This window comes from Scyliorhinus torazame, chromosome 12, assembly GCF_047496885.1.
Source record: "Scyliorhinus torazame isolate Kashiwa2021f chromosome 12, sScyTor2.1, whole genome shotgun sequence".
In the NCBI taxonomy this organism is placed as follows: domain Eukaryota; kingdom Metazoa; phylum Chordata; class Chondrichthyes; order Carcharhiniformes; family Scyliorhinidae; genus Scyliorhinus; species Scyliorhinus torazame.
The window spans coordinates 82,594,720-82,615,814 of NC_092718.1; the positions used below are offsets into that span (position 1 = coordinate 82,594,720).

Below are 21,095 nucleotides of genomic sequence, written 5' to 3' on the forward strand. Positions count from 1 at the left end.
CCCGGATGAGCAAGGTTTTTGGGGTAGAGGACAGGTGTGCGACGTGTGCGGGAAGCCCAGCAAATGATGTTCACATGTTTTGGGAATGCCCGAAGCTTAGGGGATTCTGGCAGGGCTTTGCAGATGTCATGTCCGCGATACTAAAAACACGGGTGGTGCCGAGTCCAGAGATGGCGATTTTTGGAGTGTTGGAAGATCCGTGAGTCCAGGGGGGCGAGAGAGGCTGCCGTCTTGGCCTTTGCCTCCCTGGTAGCCCGGAGATGGATATTGCTAGCGTGGAGGGACTCGCAGCTCCCAAAATCCGAGATCTGGGTTAGCGACATGGCTGGGTTTCTCAGTCTTGAGAAAATCAAGTTCGCCCGAAGAGGGTCAACACTCGGGATCCTCCGGAGGTGGCAAACGTTTATCGACTTCTTCGGAGAAAATTGTAGTCTCTCAGCAGTCTTCCTTGAGTGATGACTGTTGGTTTGACTCTCAGCCTGTTCAAATCTGACAAACTGATAGTTGGCCCTCGCTCCCATGCCGAGCTTACATTTAATTAAAGTGCCATTGATCATCAATGGAATCATCTATCTGTCTTCCATGGAGTCAGAATCACCATGGCTATTGCTGCAACCGGTATGTAGGACTTCTTCACTTTGCACATTCGGACCATCGTGTCCTCAGTCGAATCAGATCAATGAAGAACAGATCTTCGATGCACATCTCATCAACCACATTGACTGATCCCATTTGGTCCCCAGTCGGACGTGAAAAACTTTGCCTCGCAAAATGATTTGTTCTGCCACACTTGGAACACAACTTCACAAGTGCTGGACATTGTTGTGGCACATGTCATGTGCCGCATCGCTGGTACAAAATGGCGGATCTGGTTGACCGTTTAAAATGGCCACCCCCCCACTGGCAGCACGTTTCTTATTGGAAGCGTCACCAATTTATGGCGTGGCATCTTCCACATTGGCGGCAAAATGTTTCAGGTTGGGCGTACTAATCTGCTGTGCAGCCAGCCCGCTCGCATGACAAATCTTGATCGCGATTTCTAATTGAAGGTCTTCCCTCAATAGCCTCTCGTGTACCTTATCATTTGATATCCTGAACACTATCTAATCACGGACCATCGACGATTTTAGTGTACTGAAATTGCACGACTACGCCTTTAACCGCAAATGTCAGAAAACTATCGAAAGATTCTCCTTCCTGTCTTCTGAGTGCATGTAACACTCGTACGTTTCATTTTTCTTCGTGAGCAATGCCAATCAAAGTTCTTAATTACTTAATCGAAGCTCTAGCTTTCTGCTTTGCTGTCGAACGTATTATAAATTTTGACGGCTTGAAAACCTGCTGCCGTGAGCAGCAACGCGGTACGCCTCTCGTCAGGCTGTGTCTGCAGGCCAAGGGCTGCAACACAGAGTTTGAATTGCTGTTCAGAAACACGCCAATTTTCGTTTACATTACCGGTGACTTGAAGCAGGTGAGGTGCCTTCAGGCGTTCCATCTCTAACTTCACCGTCTTTCCGTGTGTTGAGTTCCAGTTGCCAGTAGTTTACCAGGTAGGTGGAAGAATTTTCTTTTTTATGTCTTCGGTCTGTTTCATCCTGTTTTCTCCGCAGTTATCTTCAAATGTTATGCACTCCTGGTACTATGTTATGTTCTGTGTTGTGGCCATGGTAGTGATGCACACAGAACATCTAGTACCTTGACTAGTAAAATAATTTATTAGCAAAGTGAGCACGTGGAAAGATAACTGATGAACTACCATACAGATGGTAACGAAAAATTGAACTCTCCTGGAAATTATTGTAACGCGACTGCTCTATAGTACAACTTACTGCCAACTGCTTGATCTGTAGAGCCACATGGATCTCTCGCCACCTGCTGGTCGGAGGTCGTACAGATAACTATGTACGTTAATGTGTATATGCATATAACCACAACCCCTTTCCTCTCTGCCCCATCACTCTCTCCTCTCTTCATTATCTGTCACTCCTTGTCTCCCTCACTTTCACTCTCACTCACTCGCTCCCTTCTTCCTCTCCCCCTCTCTCCTTCTCTTCCCCTCATTCACTTATCTCCTTATTGCCTCCCTTTCACTATCTGTCTCTCCCACTCTCTTTATCTGCCAATCCCTCTCTCTTTCTCTCGCTCCCTCTCTCCAGTTGAACTTTCCCTCTATCAGACCTTCTCTCTCTCTCTCTCTCCTTCCTCTCCTCTCCTACTCCCTTTTTAACTCTCTCACTCTGTTCTCTCCCCAGCTGTTACATTGACAGTAATGTGACTCGTGTTGCATGGTTGAACCGTTCCAGTATCCTGTATGCCGGAAGGGACAAGTGGTCGATGGACACACGAGTCAGACTGGGGGCTCACAATGAGCTCGAGTACAGCATTGAGATCTCGCCTGTCGATGTGTATGATGAGGGACTCTACACCTGCTCCTATCAGACCATGGATCAACCTCACACTGTCCAGGTCTATCTGATAGTGCAAGGTAAAAACAGCTCACTTTACTCTGTATCTAACCCTGTGCTGTACCTGTCCTGGGAGTGTTTGATGGGGACAGTGTAGAGGGAGCTTTACTCTGCATCTAACCCCGTGCTGTACCTGTCCTGGGAGTGTTTGATGGGGACAGTGTAGAGGAAGCTTTACTCTGTATCTAACCCTGTGCTGTACCTGTCCTGGGAGTGTTTGATGGGGACAGTGTAGAGGGAGCTTTACTCTGCATCTAACCCCGTGCTGTACCTGTCCTGGGAGTGTTTGATGGGGACAGTGTAGAGGAAGCTTTACTCTGTATCTAACCCAATGCTGTACCTGTCCTGGGAGTCTTTGATGGGGACAGTGTAGAGGGAGCTTTACTCTGCATCTAACCCTGTGCTGTACCTGTCCTGGGAGTGTTTGATGGGGACAGTGTAGAGGGAGCTTTACTCTGCATCTAACCCTGTGCTGTACCCGACCTGGGAGTCATTGATGGGGACAGTGTAGAGGGAGCTTTACTCTGCATCTAACCCCGTGCTGTACCTGTCCTGGGACTGTTCGATGGGGATAGTGTAGAGGAAACTTTACTCTGCATCTAACCCCTTGCTGTACCTGTCCTGGGAGTGTTTGATGGGGACAGTGTAGAGGGAGCTTTACTCTGTATCTAACCCTGTGCTGTACCCGACCTGGGAGTCATTGATGGGGACAGTATAGAGGGAGCTTTACTCTGCATCTAACCCCGTGCTGTACCTGTCCTGGGAGTGTTTGATGGGGACAGTGTAGAGGAAGCTTTACTCTGTATCTAACCCTGTGGTGTATCTGTCCTGGGAGTGTTTGATGGGGACAGTGTAGAGGGAGCTTTACTCTGCATCTAACCCTGTGCTGTACCTGTCCTGGGAGTGTTTGATGGGGACAGTGTAGAGGGAGCTTTACTCTGCATCTAACCCCGTGCTGTACCTGTCCTGGGAGTGTTTGATGGGGACAGTGTAGAGGAAGCTTTACTCTGCATCTAACCCCGTGCTGTACCTGTCCTGGGAGTGTTTGATGGGGACAGTGTAGAGGGAGCTTTACTCTGCATCTAACCCTGTGCTGTACCCGACCTATGAGTCATTGATGGGGACAGTGTAGAGGGAGCTTTACTCTGCATCTAACCCCGTGCTGTACCTGTCCTGGGAGTGTTTGATGGGGACAGTGTAGAGGGAGCTTTACTCTGTATCTAACCCCATGCTGTACCTGTCCTGGGAGTGTTTGATGGGGACAGTGTAGAGGGAGTTTTACTCTGTATCTAACCCCGTGCTGTACCTGTCCTGGGAGTGTTTGATGGGGACAGTGTAGAGGGAACGTTACTCTGTATCTAACCCTGTGCTGTACCTGTCCTGGGAGTGTTTGATGGGGACTGTGTCGAGGGAGTTTTACTCTGTATCTAACCCCGTGCTGTACCTGTCCTGGGCGTGTTTGATGGAGACAGTGTAGAGGGAGCTTTACTCTGTATCTAACCCCGTGCTGTACCTGTCCTGGGAGTGTTTGATGGGCACAGTGTAGAGGGAACGTTACTCTGTATCTAACCCTGTGCTGTACCTGTCCTGGGAGTGTTTGATGGGGACAGTGTAGAGGGAGCTTTACTCTGTATCTAACCCCACGCTGTACCTGTCCTGGGAGTGTTTGATGGGGACAGTGTAGAGGGAGTTTTACTCTGTATCTAACCCCGTGCTGTACCTGTCCTGTGAGCGTTTGATGGGGACAGTGTAGAGGGAACTTTACTCCGTATTTAACCCTGTGCTGTACCTGTGTCCTGCCAAACACTCCTTCCAATTTGTCAAGTATGTTTCAATGCCTTCATTCTTTTCCTGCCTTTGTCTTCTCAGTTCCAGCGCAGATTGTAAACATCTCCTCGGACACCACGGTGAATGAAGGCAGCAACATTCTCCTGCTGTGTCTGGCTGTGGGACGACCCGAGCCTGTGATCACCTGGAAAAAGGTTACCTCAAAACGTAAGGTTGCTGGGGTTAAATTCAGAGGTTGGGCCGCACAGACGAGGCCTGTGTTCAACCCTTCAGTCTGGAAGGTGAAGGGTGCAATCTAACAGAGGGCGGGGGGCTCAGGATGACTGGGGGATGGGGTCAAGGGTTCACATCCCATTACGGCATAAATCAATGGTGTGTACCGAGCTGTGTGCCTGTGGAGGGGGATATTGTTTAAATCGATGGTGTGTACCGAGCTGTGTGCCTGTGGAGGGGGATATTGTTTAAATCGATGGTGTGTACCGAGCTGTGTGCCTGTGGAGGGAGATTTGTTTAAATCGATGGTGTGTACCGAGCTGTGTGCCTGTGGAGGGGGATATTGTTTAAATCGATGGTGTGTACCGAGCTGTGTGCCTGTGGAGGGGGATATTGTTTAAATCGATGGTGTGTACCGAGCTGTGTGCCTGTGGAGGGGGATATTGTTTAAATCGATGGTGTGTACCGAGCTGTGTGCCTGTGGAGGGAGATATTGTTTAAATCGATGGTGTGTACCGAGCTGTGTGCCTGTGGAGGGGGATATTGTTTAAATCGATGGTGTGTACCGAGCTGTGTGTCTGTGGAGGGGGATATTGTTTAAATCGATGGTGTGTACCGAGCTGTGTGCCTGTGGAGGGGGATATTGTTTAAATCGATGGTGTGTACCGAGCTGTGTGCCTGTGGAGGGGGTGTGGTAGTATGCATTAGGGGTCATGTGGGACTGTGAAGCCGTGATGTCATTGGCTGACAGATCCCGGGTCCTGGTTGGCTGTTGATCTCTAGCTCCGCCCTGAAGGCGGAGTATAAGAACCAGGAATTCTCCCCGCGGCTCCAGTCTGTTGCTGAACTGCGGGGAACGAGTCACGCTTAATAAAGCCTCATCGACTTCATCTCTATTCGTCTCTCGGGAGTCTTTGTGCGCTACAATTTATTAAGCGTGCTTAAAGGACAATGGAGCTCAGGATCGTCCCGGAATGCCTGAGGATCAGCCCCCACGCAGTGAACACAGCAGCAGTTTTCAAACACTGGCAGACTTGTCTCGAGGCCTACCTCAGAACGGCCCCCGGCCGGGTCACAGAAGACCAGAAACTACAGGTCCTGCACTCGAGGGTAAGCCCGGAAATTTTCCCTCTCATCGAAGACGCAGAGGATTTCCAGACGGCGTTCGCAGCACTAAAGAGCATCTATGTTCGCCCAGTGAACCAGATCTACGCACGCTACCAACTCGCAACGAGACGGCAAAGTCCCGGAGAATCGCGAGACAAATTCTACGCCGCGCTGCTAATTTTGGGACGGGCCTGCAGCTGCCCGCCGGTAAACGCGATTGAACACACGGACATGTTAATGCGCGATGCTTTTGTGGCTGGTATGAACTCTTCCCAAATCCGCCAAAGACTTTTAGAAAAAGAGTCGCTAGGACTCTCAGAGGCACGGGCCCTTGCAGCCTCCCTAGATGTGGCCACGCGAAACGCCCGCGCCTACGGCCCCGACCGCGCGGCAGCCCCTTGGGCGCCGTGGACCCCCGTCGCGACAAACCCACCCCCCCCGCCCCCACAGGCTTGCGCGGTTCAGACGCCAAGTCGTCCCGGGGGAGCCCGCTGCTATTTCTGCGGCCAGGTGAAACACCCCCGGCAGCGCTGCCCGGCCCGCGCAGCGATTTGCAAGAGCTGCGGGAAAAAGGGCCATTTCGCGGCTGTGTGCCGGTCCCGGGGGGTCGCCGCTGTCCCCGGAGAAGAAGGAGTCCTGCGCGTTCCAAACGCTCCCCAATCCCCCCCAGCGCCCCATGTGCGACCCGCGGGCGCCGCCATTTTGGGTCCCGGCCACCACGAGGGGAGGAGGGGCGCCGCCATCTTGGGACCCCCCAGCCCTGCGTGACGCATGGGGGCGGCCATTTTGTCCACCCCCGCCGCCATCTTGTGACCCCCCAGCCATGTGCGATGCATGGGGGCGGCCATTTTGTTCACCCCGCCGCCATCTTGGACGGCAACAATGGACCCCAGCATCGACGGCTCCACGGGGTTCGAGGAAGACGCTGAAGCACTACGACCACGTCTGGCCTCAATGACGCTGGACCAAGCACGGCCCCGGACGCTCCAGACGACGACAACAACGGTGCTGATCAACGGACACGAGACACCATGCCTGGTCGACTCCGGGAGCACAGAAAGCTTCATCCACCCCGACACGGTAAGACGCTGTTTTTTGACCATCCGCCCCAGTGCTCAAAAGATTTCCCTAGCTGCAGGATCCCACTCCGTACAGATCAAAGGCTTCTGCATAGTGACCCTAACGGTGCAAGGGAGGGAGTTTAAAAACTACAGGCTCTACGTCCTTCCCCAACTCTGCGCGCCCACATTACTGGGATTAGACTTCCAGTGCAATCTGCAGAGCCTAACTTTCCAATTCGGCGGCCCAATACCCCCACTCACTATCTGCGGCCTCGTAACCCTCAAGGTTGAGCCCCCATCCTTGTTTGCAAACCTCACCCCGGATTGCAAACCCGTCGCCACTAGGAGCAGACGGTACAGCGCCCAGGACCGGACATTTATTCGGTCCGAAGTCCAGCGGCTACTGAAGGAAGGCATAATCCAGGCCAGCAATAGTCCCTGGAGAGCACAGGCGGTAGTAGTAAAGACAGGGGAGAAGCAAAGGATGGTCATAGACTATAGCCAGACCATCAACAGGTACACACAGCTAGATGCGTACTCTCTCCCCCGCATATCCGACATGGTCAATCGGATTGCCCAATATAAGGTCTTCTCCACCATGGACCTCAAGTCCGCCTACCATCAGCTCCCCATCCGCCCAAGTGACCGCAAGTACACAGCCTTCGAGGCAGACGGGCGATTACACCACTTCCTAAGGGTCCCATTTGGCGTCACAAACGGGGTCTCGGTCTTCCAACGGGAGATGGACCGAATGGTTGATCAACACGGGTTGCAGGCCACGTTCCCGTATCTCGACAACGTAACCATCTGCGGCCACGATCAGCAGGACCACGACGCCAATCTCCAAAAATTCCTCCAGACCGCTAAAGCCTTGAACCTCACATACAACGAGGACAAGTGCGTTTTTAGCACAAACCGGCTAGCCATCTTGGGATATGTAGTGCGCAATGGGATAATAGGCCCCGACCCCGAACGTATGCGCCCCCTCATGGAATTTCCCCTCCCGCACTGCTCAAAAGCCCTAAAACGCTGCCTGGGGTTCTTTCCATATTACGCCCAGTGGGTCCCCCAGTACGCAGACAAGGCCCGCCCCCTAATACAGACCACGACCTTCCCTCTGTCGACAGAGGCTTGCCAGGCCTTCAGCCGCATCAAAGCGGATATCGCAAAGTCCACAATGCACGCCATCGACGAGTCCCTCCCCTTCCAGGTCGAGAGCGACGCCTCCGATGTAGCTCTAGCGGCCACCCTTAACCAAGCGGGCAGACCCGTGGCCTTTTTCTCCCGAGCCCTCCACGCTTCAGAAATCCGCCACTCCTCAGTGGAAAAGGAAGCCCAAGCCATAGTGGAAGCTGTGCGACATTGGAGGCATTACCTGGCCGGCAGGAGATTCACTCTCCTCACTGACCAACGGTCGGTAGCTTTCATGTTCGATAATGCACAGCGGGGCAAAATTAAAAATGACAAGATCTTAAGGTGGAGGATCGAGCTCTCCACCTTCAACTATGAGATCTTGTACCGTCCCGGAAAGCTGAACGAGCCGTCCGATGCCCTATCCCGCGGCACATGTGCTAACGCACAAATTAACCGTCTCCAAACCCTCCACGAGGACCTCTGCCACCTGGGGGTCACTCGGTTCTACCATTTTATAAAGTCCCGCAACCTCCCCTACTCCGTGGAGGAGGTCCATACAGTCACAAGGAACTGCCACATCTGCGCAGAGTGCAAACCGCATTTTTTCAGGCCGGGTAGTGCGCACCTGATCAAGGCTTCCTGTCCCTTTGAACGCCTCAGTCTGGAGTTCAAAGGGCCCCTCCCCTCCACCGACCGCAACACATACTTCCTGAACGTGGTGGACGAGTACTCCCGTTTCCCCTTCGCCATCCCCTGCCCTGACATGACAGCGGCCACAGTCATTAAAGCCCTTAGCACCATATTCACACTGTTCGGTTGCCCCGCATACGTCCATAGCGACAGGGGGTCCTCCTTCATGAGTGACGAGCTGCGCCAGTTCCTGCTCAGCAAGGGTATAGCCACGAGCAGGACGACCAGCTACAACCCCCGGGGGAACGGGCAAGTAGAGAGGGAGAACGGCACGGGCTGGAAGACCATCCTACTGGCCCTACGGTCCAGGGATCTCCCAGTTTCCCGGTGGCAGGAAGTCCTCCCGGACGCTCTCCACTCCACCCGGTCGCTGCTGTGTACCACCACTAACCAAACGCCCCATGAGCGCCTCCTTGTCTTCCCCAGGAAGTGCTCCTCTGGAACGTCGCTGCCGACCTGGCTGGCGGCCCCAGGACCCATCTTGCTCCGGAAACATGTGCGGGCGCACAAGTCGGACCTGTTGGTCGAGAGGGTTCACCTCCTCCACGCGAACCCGCAGTACGCCTACGTGGAGTACCCCGACGGCCGACAGGACACGGTCTCCCTGCGAGATCTGGCGCCCGCCGGCAACACACAGACCCCCTCGACACCAATCATCCCCTCCCTGCCACCGGCGCACCCCGCCACCGCCCCCTTCCCGGGAGGATCGGTCCTCCTCCCAGGTCCGACCAGAAGTGAAGCTGAAGCAGAAACCGTAAAGCTCCCGGAGGCGACAACACTGGAACACCGGGGCTGAGGCGATTGACAAGGACGACCAGACTGCCTGCCCGACTCGTGGCATCGGTGTAACACTAGAATGTTGTGGGCTTTAACGAGAATGTTTTTTTTCCTTTTCCCTCTTACGACTACTGTAAATAGTTCAAAACAAAAAAAAAACCCTGTACATACTGTAATGACATGCAAAAGTTTTTTTCCTCCCAGGACCAGCCTTGTAAACCCCTACCACCATGCGAAGCACCACCCCGCCGGGTTCATTTTTAACAAGGGGTGAATGTGGTAGTATGCATTCGGGGTCATGTGGGACTGTGAAGCCGTGATGTCATTGGCTGACAGATCCCAGGTCCTGGTTGGCTGTTGATCTCTAGCTCCGCCCTGAAGGCGGAGTATAAGAACCAGGAATTCTCCCCGCGGCTCCAGTCTGTTGCTGAACTGCGGGGAACGAGTCACGCTTAATAAAGCCTCATCGACTTCACCTCTATTCGTCTCTCGGGAGTCTTTGCGCGCTACAGGGGGATATTGTTTAAATCGATGGTGTGTACCGAGCTGTGTGTCTGTGGAGGGGATATTGCTTAAATCGATGGTGTTTACCGAGCTGTGTGCCTGTGGAGGGGGATATTGTTTAAATCGATGGTGTGTACTGAGCTGTGCGCCTGTGGAGGGGGATATTGTTTAAATCGAAGGTGTGTACCGAGCTGTGTGCCTGTGGAGGGGGATATTGTTTAAATCGATGGTGTGTACCGCGCTGTGTGTCTGTGGAGGGGGATATTGTTTAAATCGATGGTGTGTACCGAGCTGTGTGTCTGTGGAGGGGGATATTGTTTAAATGGATGGTGTTTACCGAGCTGTGTGCCTGTGGAGGGAGATATTGTTTAAATCGATGGTGTGTACCGAGCTGTGTGCCTGTGGAGGGGGATATTGTTTAAATCGATGGTGTGTACCGAGCTGTGTGCCTGTGGAGGGGGATATTGTTTAAATCGATGGTGTGTACCGAGCTGTGTGTCTGTGGAGGGGGATATTGTTTAAATAGATGGTGTGTACCGAGCTGTGTGCCTGTGGAGGGGGATATTGTTTAAATCGATGGTGTGTACCGAACTGTGTGTCTGTGGAGGGGGATATTGTTTAAATCGATGGTGTGTACCGAGCTGTGTGCCTGTGGAGGGGGATATTGTTTAAATCGATGGTGTGTACCGAGCTGTGTGCCTGTGGAGGGGGTTATTGTTTAAATCGATGGTGTGTACCGAGCTGTGTGTCTGTGGAGGGGGATATTGTTTAAATCGATGGTGTGTACCGAGCTGTGTGTCTGTGGAGGGGGATATTGTTTAAATCGATGGTGTGTACCGAGCTGTGTGTCTGTGGAGGGGGATATTGTTTAAATCGATGGTGTGTACCGAGCTGTGTGCTGTGCAGGGGGATATTGTTTAAATCGATGGTGTGTACCGAGCTGTGTGTCTGTGGAGGGGGATATTGTTTAAATCGATGGTGTGTACCGAGCTGTGTGCTGTGCAGGGGGATATTGTTTAAATCGATGGTGTGTACCGAGCTGTGTGCCTGTGGAGGGGGATATTGTTTAAATCGATGGTGTGTACCGAGCTGTGTGTCTGTAGAGGGGGATATTGTTTAAATCGATGGTGTGTACTGAGCTGTGTGCTGTGGAGGGGGTTGTTGTTTAAATCGATGGTGTGTACCGAGCTGTGTGACTGTGGAGGGGGTTATTGTTTAAATCGATGGTGTGTACCGAGCTGTGTGCCTGTGGAGGGGGATATTGTTGAAATTGATGGTGTGTACCGAGCTGTGTGCCTGTGGAGGGGGATATTGTTTAAATCGATGGTGTGTACTGAGCTGTGTGCCTGTGGAGGGGGATATTGTTTAAATCGATGGTGTGTACCGAGCTGTGTGTCTGTTGAGCGGGATATTGTTTAAATCGATGGTGTGTACTGAGCTGTGTGCCTGTGGAGGGGGATATTGTTTATATCGATGGTGTGTACCGAGCTGTGTGACTGTGGAGGGGGTTATTGTTTAAATCGATGGTGTGTACCGAGCTGTGTGCCTGTGGAGGGGGTTATTGTTTAAATCGATGGTGTGTACCGAGCTGTGTGTGGTAGTATGTATTGGGGGTCATGTGGGACTGGAAGCCCTAATGTCATTGGCTGACAGATCCCGGGTCCTGGTTGGCCGTTGACCTCAAGCTCCGCCCTGAAGGCGAAGTATAAGAAGCCTGTGTCTTCCCCTGCAGGCCAGTTTACTATCGGGCTGCTGGGGAACAGACACGCTTAATAAAGCCTCATCGACTTCACTCTATTCGTCTCACGGAGTCTTTGTGCGCTACAATTTATTAAGCGTGCCTCAAAAGGACTATGGAGCTCAGGATCATTCCAGAATGCCTGAGGATCAGCCCCCACGCAGTGAATGCGGCAGCAGCCTTCAAACACTGGCAGACTTGCTTCGAGGCCGACATCAGATCGACCACAGGCCGAGTCTCAGACGAACAAAAACTGCAGGTCCTGCACTCGAGGGTGAGCACGGAGATTTTCACCCTCATTGAAGACACCGACGATTTCCAGACGGCGTTCACAGCACTGAGAAATCTCTACGTTCGCCCAGTTAACCAAATCTACGCTCGCTACCAGCTCGCGACAAGACGGCAAGCTCCCGGAGAATCGATGGACGAGTTCTACGCCGCGCTGCTGATTTTGGGACGAGCCTGCAGCTGCCCGTCGGTGAATGCAAACGAACATACGGACATGTTAATGCGCAACGCTTTTGTGGCAGGTATGCAATCCTCCCAAATCCGCCAAAGACTTCTAGAAAAAGAGTCGCTAGGACTCTCAGAGGCCCGGGCCCTAGCAGCCTCCCTAGACGTGGCCGCGCATAATACCCGCGCCTACGGCCCCGACCGCGCGGCAGGCCATTGGGGCCCCGTACGTACCCGTCGCGGCAAACCCCCTACCCCCCCCCCCCCCCCACCCCCGGACACCCACAGGCTTGCGCAGTCCAAACGCCGAGTCGCACCGGGGGCGCCCGCTGTTATTTCTGCGGCCAGGCGAAGCACCCCCGACAACGCTGTCCGGCCCGCGCAGCCATCTGCAAAAGCTGCGGGAAAAAGGGCCATTATGCGGTTGTGTGCCGATCCCGCGAGATCGCCGCCGTCCCGGGGCCACAGGGAGCCCTACAAGCAGTCTATGCCTCCCAACCCCCCCAGCACGCCTTGTACGACCCGCAGGCGCAGCCGCTCTGGGTCCCGACCACCGCGGTCCCGGGAGAACTGGGAGCCCTGCACGCCGCCTACGCTCCCCAACCCCCCTCCCCGCAGTCCATGTACGACCCGCCGCCGGCGCTCCCGCTTTGGGTCCCGGCCAACACTCTCCACGTAGAGGAAGGGGTTTTTCGCGTCCCGAACGCCACCCTCACCCCCGTCCCGCGCCCCACGCCTTACCCGACCACCGCTGTCCCCGGTGAGGGAGCTCCTCGCACTCCTTGCGCTCGCGGCCCCACGCCTGACCCGCCGGCGCCGCCGTCTTGGGCCCCGACCACCGCTGTCCCCGGCGAGGGAGCTCCGCGCGGTCCTAGCGCTCGCGGCCCTGGCGCTCGCAGTGAGGGAACTCCGCGCGGTCCTAGCGCTCCCCAGACCCCCCAGCACACCATGTACGACCCGCAGACGCCGCCATTTTGGGTCCCGACCACCACGAGGGGAGGAGGGGCGCCGTTGTGCGACCCGCAGACGCCGCCATTTTGGGTCCCGACCACCACGAGGGGAGGAGGGGCGCCGCCATCTTGGACCGCCCCCGACCTGTACGACGCATGGGGGCGGCCATTTTGTCCACCCCCGACGCCATCTTGTGACCCCCCAGCCACGTGCGATGTATGGGGGCGGCCATTTTGTCCATCCCCGACGCCATCTTGGACGGCAACAACGGACCCCACCCCACTACTACAACCACGGCTCGCTTCGGTTACGCTCGATCAGGCTCGGCCCCGGACTCTCCAGACGACGACGGCAACGGTCCTAATTAACGGCCACGAGACGCCATGCCTAGTCGACTCCGGGAGCACGGAAAGTTTTATACACCCCGACACGGTAAGACGCTGTTCCATAACCACCTACCCCAGCGCACAAAAGATTTGCCTAGCTGCAGGATCCCACTCCGTACAGATCCAGGGATTCTGCATAGTTACCCTAACGGTGCAGGGGAGGGAATTCAAAAACTACAAACTTAACGTCCTTCCCCAACTCTGTGCCCCCACCTTGCTGGGATTAGATTTCCAATGTAATCTACAGAGCCTTACGTTTAAATTCGGCGGCCCCATACCCCCACTCACTATCTGCGGCCTCGCTACCCTCAAGGTGCAACCCCCGTCCTTGTTTGCGAACCTCACCCCGGATTGCAAACCCGTCGCCACGAGGAGCAGACGGTACAGCGCCCAGGACCGGACCTTCATTCGGTCCGAAGTCCAGCGGCTACTAAAGGAGGGCATAATCCAGGCCAGCAATAGTCCCTGGAGAGCGCAGGTGGTAGTAGCGAAGACAGGGCAGAAACAAAGGATGGTCATTGACTATAGCCAGACCATCAACAGGTACACACAACGAGACGCGTACCCTCTCCCCCGCATATCCGACATGGTCAATCGGATTGCCCAGTATAAAGTCTTCTCCACCGTGGACCTCAAGTCCGCCTACCATCAACTCCCCATCCGCCCAAGTGACCGCAAGTACACCGCCTTCGAGGCAGACGGGCGATTATACCATTTCCTACGGGTCCCTTTTGGCGTCACAAACGGGGTCTCGGTCTTCCAACGGGAGATGGACCGAATGGTTGATCAACATGGGTTACGGGCCACGTTCCCGTACCTCGACAATGTAACCATCTGCGGCCACGATCAGCAGGACCACGACGCCAATCTCCAAAAATTCCTCCAGACCGCCAAAGCCTTGAACCTCACGTACAACGAGGACAAGTGCGTTTTTAGCACCGATCAGCTAGCCATTCTGGGCTACATAGTGCGCAATGGGATAATAGGCCCCGACCCCGAACGTATGCGCGCACTCATGGGATTTCCCCTCCCGCACTGCCCAAAAGCCCTGAAACGCTGCCTGGGGTTCTTTTCGTACTACGCCCAGTGGGTCCCCCAGTACGCAGACAAGGCCCGCCCCCTAATACAGACCACGACCTTCCCTCTGTTGACAGAGGCTTGCCAGGCCTTCAGCCGCATCAAAGCGGACATCGCAAAGGCCACGATGCGCGCCATCGACGAGTCCCTCCCCTTCCAGGTCGAGAGCGACGCCTCCGACGTAGCTCTAGCGGCTACCCTTAACCAAGCGGGCAGACCCGTGGCCTTCTTCTCCCGAACCCTCCACGCCTCAGAAATCCGCCACTCCTCAGTGGAAAAGGAAGCCCAAGCCATAGTGGAAGCTGTGCGACATTGGAGGCATTACCTGGCCGGCAGGAGATTCACTCTTCTCACTGACCAACGGTCGGTAGCCTTCATGTTCGATAATGCACAGCGGGGCAAGATTAAAAATGACAAGATCTTAAGGTGGAGGATCGAGCTCTCCACCTTCAACTATGAGATCTTGTACCGGCCCGGAAAGCTGAACGAGCCGTCCGATGCCCTATCCCGCGGCACATGTGCCAACGCACAAATTGACCGCCTCCAAACCCTCCACGAGGACCTCTGCCACCCGGGGGTCACTCGGTTTTACCACTTCATCAAGTCCCGCAATCTCCCATACTCTTCAGAAGAGGTCCGTACAGTCACAAGGGACTGCCACATCTGCGCGGAATGCAAGCCGCATTTTTTCAGGCCAGATGGAGCGCACCTGATTAAGGCTTCCCGCCCCTTTGAACGCCTCAGTCTCGATTTCAAGGGGCCCCTCCCCTCCACCGACCGCAACGCATATTTCCTTAATGTAGTGGACGAATACTCCCGCTTCCCTTTTGCCATTCCCTGCTCCGACATGACCGCGGCCACAGTCATTGAAGCCCTGAACAGCATCTTCACACTGTTCGGTTACCCCGCATACGTCCACAGCGACAGGGGGTCCTCTTTCATGAGTGACGAGCTGCGCCAGTTCCTGCTCAGCAAGGGCATAGCCTCAAGCAGGACGACCAGCTACAACCCCCGGGGGAACGGGCAAGTAGAAAGGGAGAACGGCACGGTCTGGAAGGCCGTCCTACTGGCCCTACGGACCAGGGATCTCCCAGTTTCACGGTGGCAGGAGGTCCTCCTGGACGCTCTCCATTCCATCCGGTCGTTATTATGTACAAGCACTAATCAAACGCCTCACGAGCGTCTCCTTGTCTTCCCTAGGAGGTCCTCCTCTGGAACGTCGCTGCCGACCTGGCTGGCGGCCCCAGGACCCATCCTGCTCCGAAAGCACGTGCGGGCACATAAGGCGGACCCGTTGGTCGAAAGGGTTCACCTCCTCCATGCAAACCCCCAGTACGCCTACGTGTAGTACCCCGACGGCCGACAGGACACGGTCTCCCTGCGGGATCTGGCGCCCGCTGGCACCACGCACACCCCCCCGACACCATCAACCCAACTGCCCCCCTTCCTGCCACCGCCGCACCCCGCGACCGCCCCCTTCCCAGGAGGATCAGTCCCCCTCCCCTTTGCACCGACAGCTGAAACCGTGCGGCTCCCGGAGGCGACAACGCTGGTACAAGCACCACCACCACCGCCGGGGCCGAGGCGATCGACTCGGACGACCAGACCGCCCGACCGACTCGTGGCGTCGATGTAAAACAAAGATGGACTGTCCAATGAACATTTTGTTTTTCCTATACCCTCTGTAAATAGTTGTAACAGGACGGAACTGTCCAATACTGTACTACCATGTAACTGTTCTATCCTCCCAGGACCAGCCCTGTAAACCCTTACCACCATACGAAGCATCACCCCGCCGGGTTCATTTTTGACAAGGGGTGAATGTGGTAGTATGTATTGGGGATCATGTGGGACTGGAAGCCCAAATGTCATTGGCTGACAGATCCCGGGTCCTGGTTGGCCGTTGACCTCAAGCTCCGCCCTGAAGGCGAAGTATAAGAAGCCGGTGTCTTCCCCCGCAGGCAACACTGTGTGTCTGTGGAGGGGATATTGTTTAAATCGATGGTGTGTACCGAGCTGTGTGTCTGTGGAGGGGGATATTGTTCAAATCGATGGTGTGTACCGAGCTGTGTGCCTGTGGAGGGAGATATTGTTTAAATCGATGGTGTGTACCGAGCTGTGTGTCTGTGGAGGGGGATATTGTTCAAATCGATGGTGTGTACCGAGCTGTGTGTCTGTGGAGGGGGATATTGTTTAAATCGATGGTGTGTACCGCGCTGTGAGTCTGTGGAGGGGGTTATTGTTTAAATCGATGGTGTGTACCGAGCTGTGTGCCTGTGGAGGGGGATATTGTTTAAATCGATGGTGTGTACCGAGCTGTGTGCCTGTGGAGGGGGATATTGTTTAAATCGATGGTGTGTACCGAGCTGTGTGCCTGTGGAGGGGGATATTGTTTAAATCGATGGTGTGTACCGAGCTGTGTGTCTGTGGAGGGGGATATTGTTTAAATCGATGGTGTGTACCGCGCTGTGAGTCTGTGGAGGGGGTTATTGTTTAAATCGATGGTGTGTACCGAGCTGTGTGCCTGTGGAGGGGGATATTGTTTAAATCGATGGTGTGTACCGAGCTGTGTGCCTGTGGAGGGGGATATTGTTTAAATCGATGGTGTGTACCGAGCTGTGTGCCTGTGGAGGGGGATATTGTTTAAATCGATGGTGTGTACCGAGCTGTGTGCTTGTGCAGGGGATTATTGTTTAAATCGATGGTGTGTACCGAGCTGTGTGCCTGTGGAGGGGGATATTGTTTAAATCGATGGTGTGTACCGAGCTGTGTGCCTGTGGAGGGGGATATTATTTAAATCAATGGTGTTTACCGAGCTGTGTGCCTGTGGAGGGGGATATTGTTTAAATCGATGGTGTGTACCACGCTGTGTGTCTGTGGAGGGGGATATTGTTGAAATCGATGGTGTGTACCGAGCTGTGTGTCTGTGGAGGGGGATATTGTTTAAATCGATAGTGTGTAACGAGCTGTGTGTCTGTGGAGGGGGATATTGTTTAAATCGATGGTGTGTACCGCGCTGTGTGTCTGTGGAGGGGGATATTGTTTAAATTGATGGTGTGGACCGAGCTGTGTGCCTGTGGAGGGGGATATTGTTTAAATCGATGGTGTGTACCGAGCTGTGTGCCTGTGGAGGGGGATATTGTTTAAATCGATGGTGTGTACCGAGCTGTGTCTCTGTGGAGGGGGATATTGTTTAAATCGATGGTGTGTACCGAGCTGTGTCTCTGTGGAGGGGGATATTGTTTAAATCGATGGTGTGTACCGAGCTGTGTGCCTGTAGAGGGGGATATTATTTAAATCGATGGTGTGTACCGAGCTGTGTGCCTGTGGAGGGGGATATTATTTAAATCGATGGTGTGTACCGAGCTGTGTGCTGTGGAGGGGGATATTGTTTAAATCGATGGTGTGGACCGAGCTGTGTGCCTATGGAGGGGGATATTGTTTAAATCGTTGGTGTGTACCGAGCTGTGTGCCTGTGGAGGGGGATATTGTTTAAATCGATGGTGTGTACCGAGCTGTGTGCCTGTGGAGAGGGATATTGTTTAAATCGATGGTGTGTACCGAGCTGTGTACCTGTGGAGGGAGATATTGTTTAAATCGATGGTGTGTACCGAGCTGTGTGTCTGTGGAGGGGGATATTGTTTAAATTGATGGTGTGGACCGAGCTGTGTGCCTGTGGAGGGGGATATTGTTTAAATCGATGGTGTGTACCGAGCTGTGTGTCTGTGGAGGGAGTTATTGTTTAAATCGATGGTGTGTACCGGGCTGTGTGTCTGTGGAGGGGGTTATTGGTTAAATCGATGGTGTGTACCGAGCTGTGTGCCTGTGGAGGGGAATATTGTTTAAATCGATGGTGTGTACCGAGCTGTGTGCCTGTAGAGGGGGATATTATTTAAATCGATGATGTGTACCGAGCTGTGTGCCTGTGGAGGGGGATATTATTTAAATCGATGGTGTGTACCGAGCTGTGTGCTGTGGAGGGGGATATTGTTTAAATCGATGGTGTGTACCGAGCTGTGTGTCTGTGGAGGGGGATATTGTTCAAATCGATGGTGTGTACCGAGCTGTGTGCCTGTGGAGGGGGATATTATTTAAATCGATGGTGTGTACCGAGCTGTGTGCTGTGGAGGGGGATATTGTTTAAATCGATGGTGTGTACCGAGCTGTGTGCCTGTGGAGGGGGATATTGTTTAAATCGTTGCTGTGTACCGAGCTGTGTGCCTGTGGAGGGGGATATTGTTTAAATCGATGGTGTGTACCGAGCTGTGTGTCTGTGGAGGGGGTTATTGTTTAAATCGATTGTGTGTACCGAGCTGTGTGCCTGTGGAGGGGGATATTGTTTAAATCGATGGTGTGTACCGAGCTGTGTGCCTGTGGAGTGGGATATTATTTAAATCGATGGTGTTTACCGAGCTGTGTGCCTGTGGAGGGGGATATTGTTTAAATCGATGGTGTGTACCACGCTGTGTGTCTGTGGAGGGGGATATTGTTTAAATCGATGGTGTGTACCGAGCTGTGTCTCTGTGGAGGGGGATATTGTTTAAATCGATGGTGTGTACCGAGCTGTGTGTCTGTGGAGGGGGATATTGTTTAAATCGATAGTGTGTACCGAGCTGTGTGTCTGTGGAGGGGGATATTGTTTAAATCGATGGTGTGTACCGAGCTGTGTGCCTGTTGAGGGGGATATTATTTAAATCGATGGTGTGTACCGAGCTGTGTGCCTGTGGAGGGGGATATCATTTAAATCGATGGTGTGTACCGAGCTGTGTGCTGTGGAGGGGGATATTGTTTAAATCGATGGTGTGGACCGAGCTGTGTGCCTATGGAGGGGGATATTGTTTAAATCGTTGGTGTGTACCGAGCTGTGTGCCTGTGGAGGGGGATATTGTTTAAATCGATGGTGTGTACCGAGCTGTGTGCCTGTGGAGAGGGATATTGTTTAAATCGATGGTGTGTACCGAGCTGTGTGTCTATGGAGGGGGATATTGTTTAAATCGATGGTGTGTACCGAGCTGTGTGCTTGTGGAGGGGATTATTGTTTAAATCGATGGTGTGTACCGAGCTGTGTGCCTGTGGAGGGGGATATTGTTTAAATCGATGGTGTGTACCGAGCTGTGTGTCTGTGGAGGGGGATATGGTTTAAATCGATGGTGTGTATCGAGCTGTGTGTCTGTGGAGGGGGTTATTGTTTAAAGCGATAGTGTGTACCGAGCTGTGTGTCTGTGGAGGGGGTTATTGTTTAAGTCGATGGTGTGTACCGAGCTGTGTGTTTGTGGAGGGGGATATTGTTTAAATCGATGGTGTGGACCGAGCTGTGTCTCTGTGGAGGGGGATATTGTTTAAATCGATGGTGTGTACCGAGCTGTGTGCCTGTGGAGGGAGACATTGTTTAAATCGATGGTGTGTACCGAGCTGTGTGCCTGTGGAGGGGGTTATTGTTTAAATCGATGGTGTGTACCGAGCTGTGTGCCTGTGGAGGGGGTTATTGTTTAAATTGATAGTGTGTACCGAGCTGTGTGTCTGTGGAGGGGGATATTATTTAAATCGTTGGTGTGTACCGAGCTGTGTGCCTGTGGAGGGGGTTATTGTTTAAATCGATGGTGTGTACCGAGCTGTGTGCCTGTGGCGGGGGATATTGTTTTAATCGATGGTGTGTACCGAGCTGTGTGCCTGTGGAGGGGGATATTGTTTAAATCGATGGTGTCTACCGAGCTGTGTGCCTGTGGAGGGGGTTATTGTTTAAATTGATAGTGTGTACGGAGCTGTGTGTCTGTGGAGGGGGATATTATTTAAATCGTTGGTGTGTACCGAGCTGTGTGCCTGTGGAGGGGGTTATTGTTTAAATCGATGGTGTGTACCGAGCTGTGTGCCTGTGGAGGGGGATATTGTTTAAATCGATGGTGTGTACCGAGCTGTGTGCCTGTGGAGGGGGATATTGTTTAAATCGATGGTGTGTACCGAGCTGTGTGCCTGTGGAGGGAGATATTGTTTAAATCGATGGTGTGTACCGAGCTGTGTGTCTGTGGAGGGGGATATTGTTTAAATCGATGGTGTGTACCGAGCTGTGTGCCTGTGGAGGGGGATATTGTTTAAATCGATGGTGTGTACCGAGCTGTGTGCTGTGGAGGGAGATATAGTTTAAATCGATGGTGTGTACCGAGCTGTGTGTCTGTGGAGGGGGATATTGTTTAAATCGATGGTGTGTACCGAGCTGTGTGCCTGTGGAGGGGGATATTGTTTAAATCGATGGTGTGTACCGAGCTGTGTGCCTGTGGAGGGGGATATTGTTTCAATCGATGGTGTGTACCGAGCTGTGTGCCTGTGGAGGGGGTTATTGTTTAAATCGATGGTGTATACTGAGCTGTGTGCCTGCGGAGGGGGTTATTGTTTAAATCGATGGTGTGTACCGAGCTGTGTGCCTGTGGAGGGAGATATTGTTTAAATCGATGGTGTGTACCGAGCTGTGTGCCTGTGGAGGGAGATATTGTTTAAATCGATGGTGTGTACCGAGCTGTGTGTCTGTGGAGGGGGATATTGTTTAAATCGATGGTGTGTACCGAGCTGTGTGTCTGTGGAGGGGGTTATTGTTTAAATCGATGGTGTGTACCGAGCTGTGTGCCTGTTTAGGGGGAGATTGTTTAAATCGATGGTGTGTACCGAGCTGTGTGCCTGTGGAGGGAGACATTGTTTAAATCGATGGTGTGTACCGAGCTGTGTGCCTGTGGAGGGCGTTATTGTTTAAATCGATGGT

The 21,095-nt window shown here is 53.5% G+C and overlaps 1 protein-coding gene across 1 annotated transcript in view; it reads left to right on the forward strand.

The window, feature by feature from the left end:
• iglon5 (IgLON family member 5) overlaps positions 1-21,095 on the forward strand; it is a 267,061-nt gene that overhangs the window by 214,921 nt on the left and 31,045 nt on the right. Inside the window, exons 3-4 of the mRNA XM_072468925.1 lie at positions 2,253-2,485; positions 4,335-4,460. Of these exons, the coding sequence (XP_072325026.1) occupies positions 2,253-2,485; positions 4,335-4,460 (359 nt within the window). The remainder of the gene's footprint in view (positions 1-2,252; positions 2,486-4,334; positions 4,461-21,095) is intronic.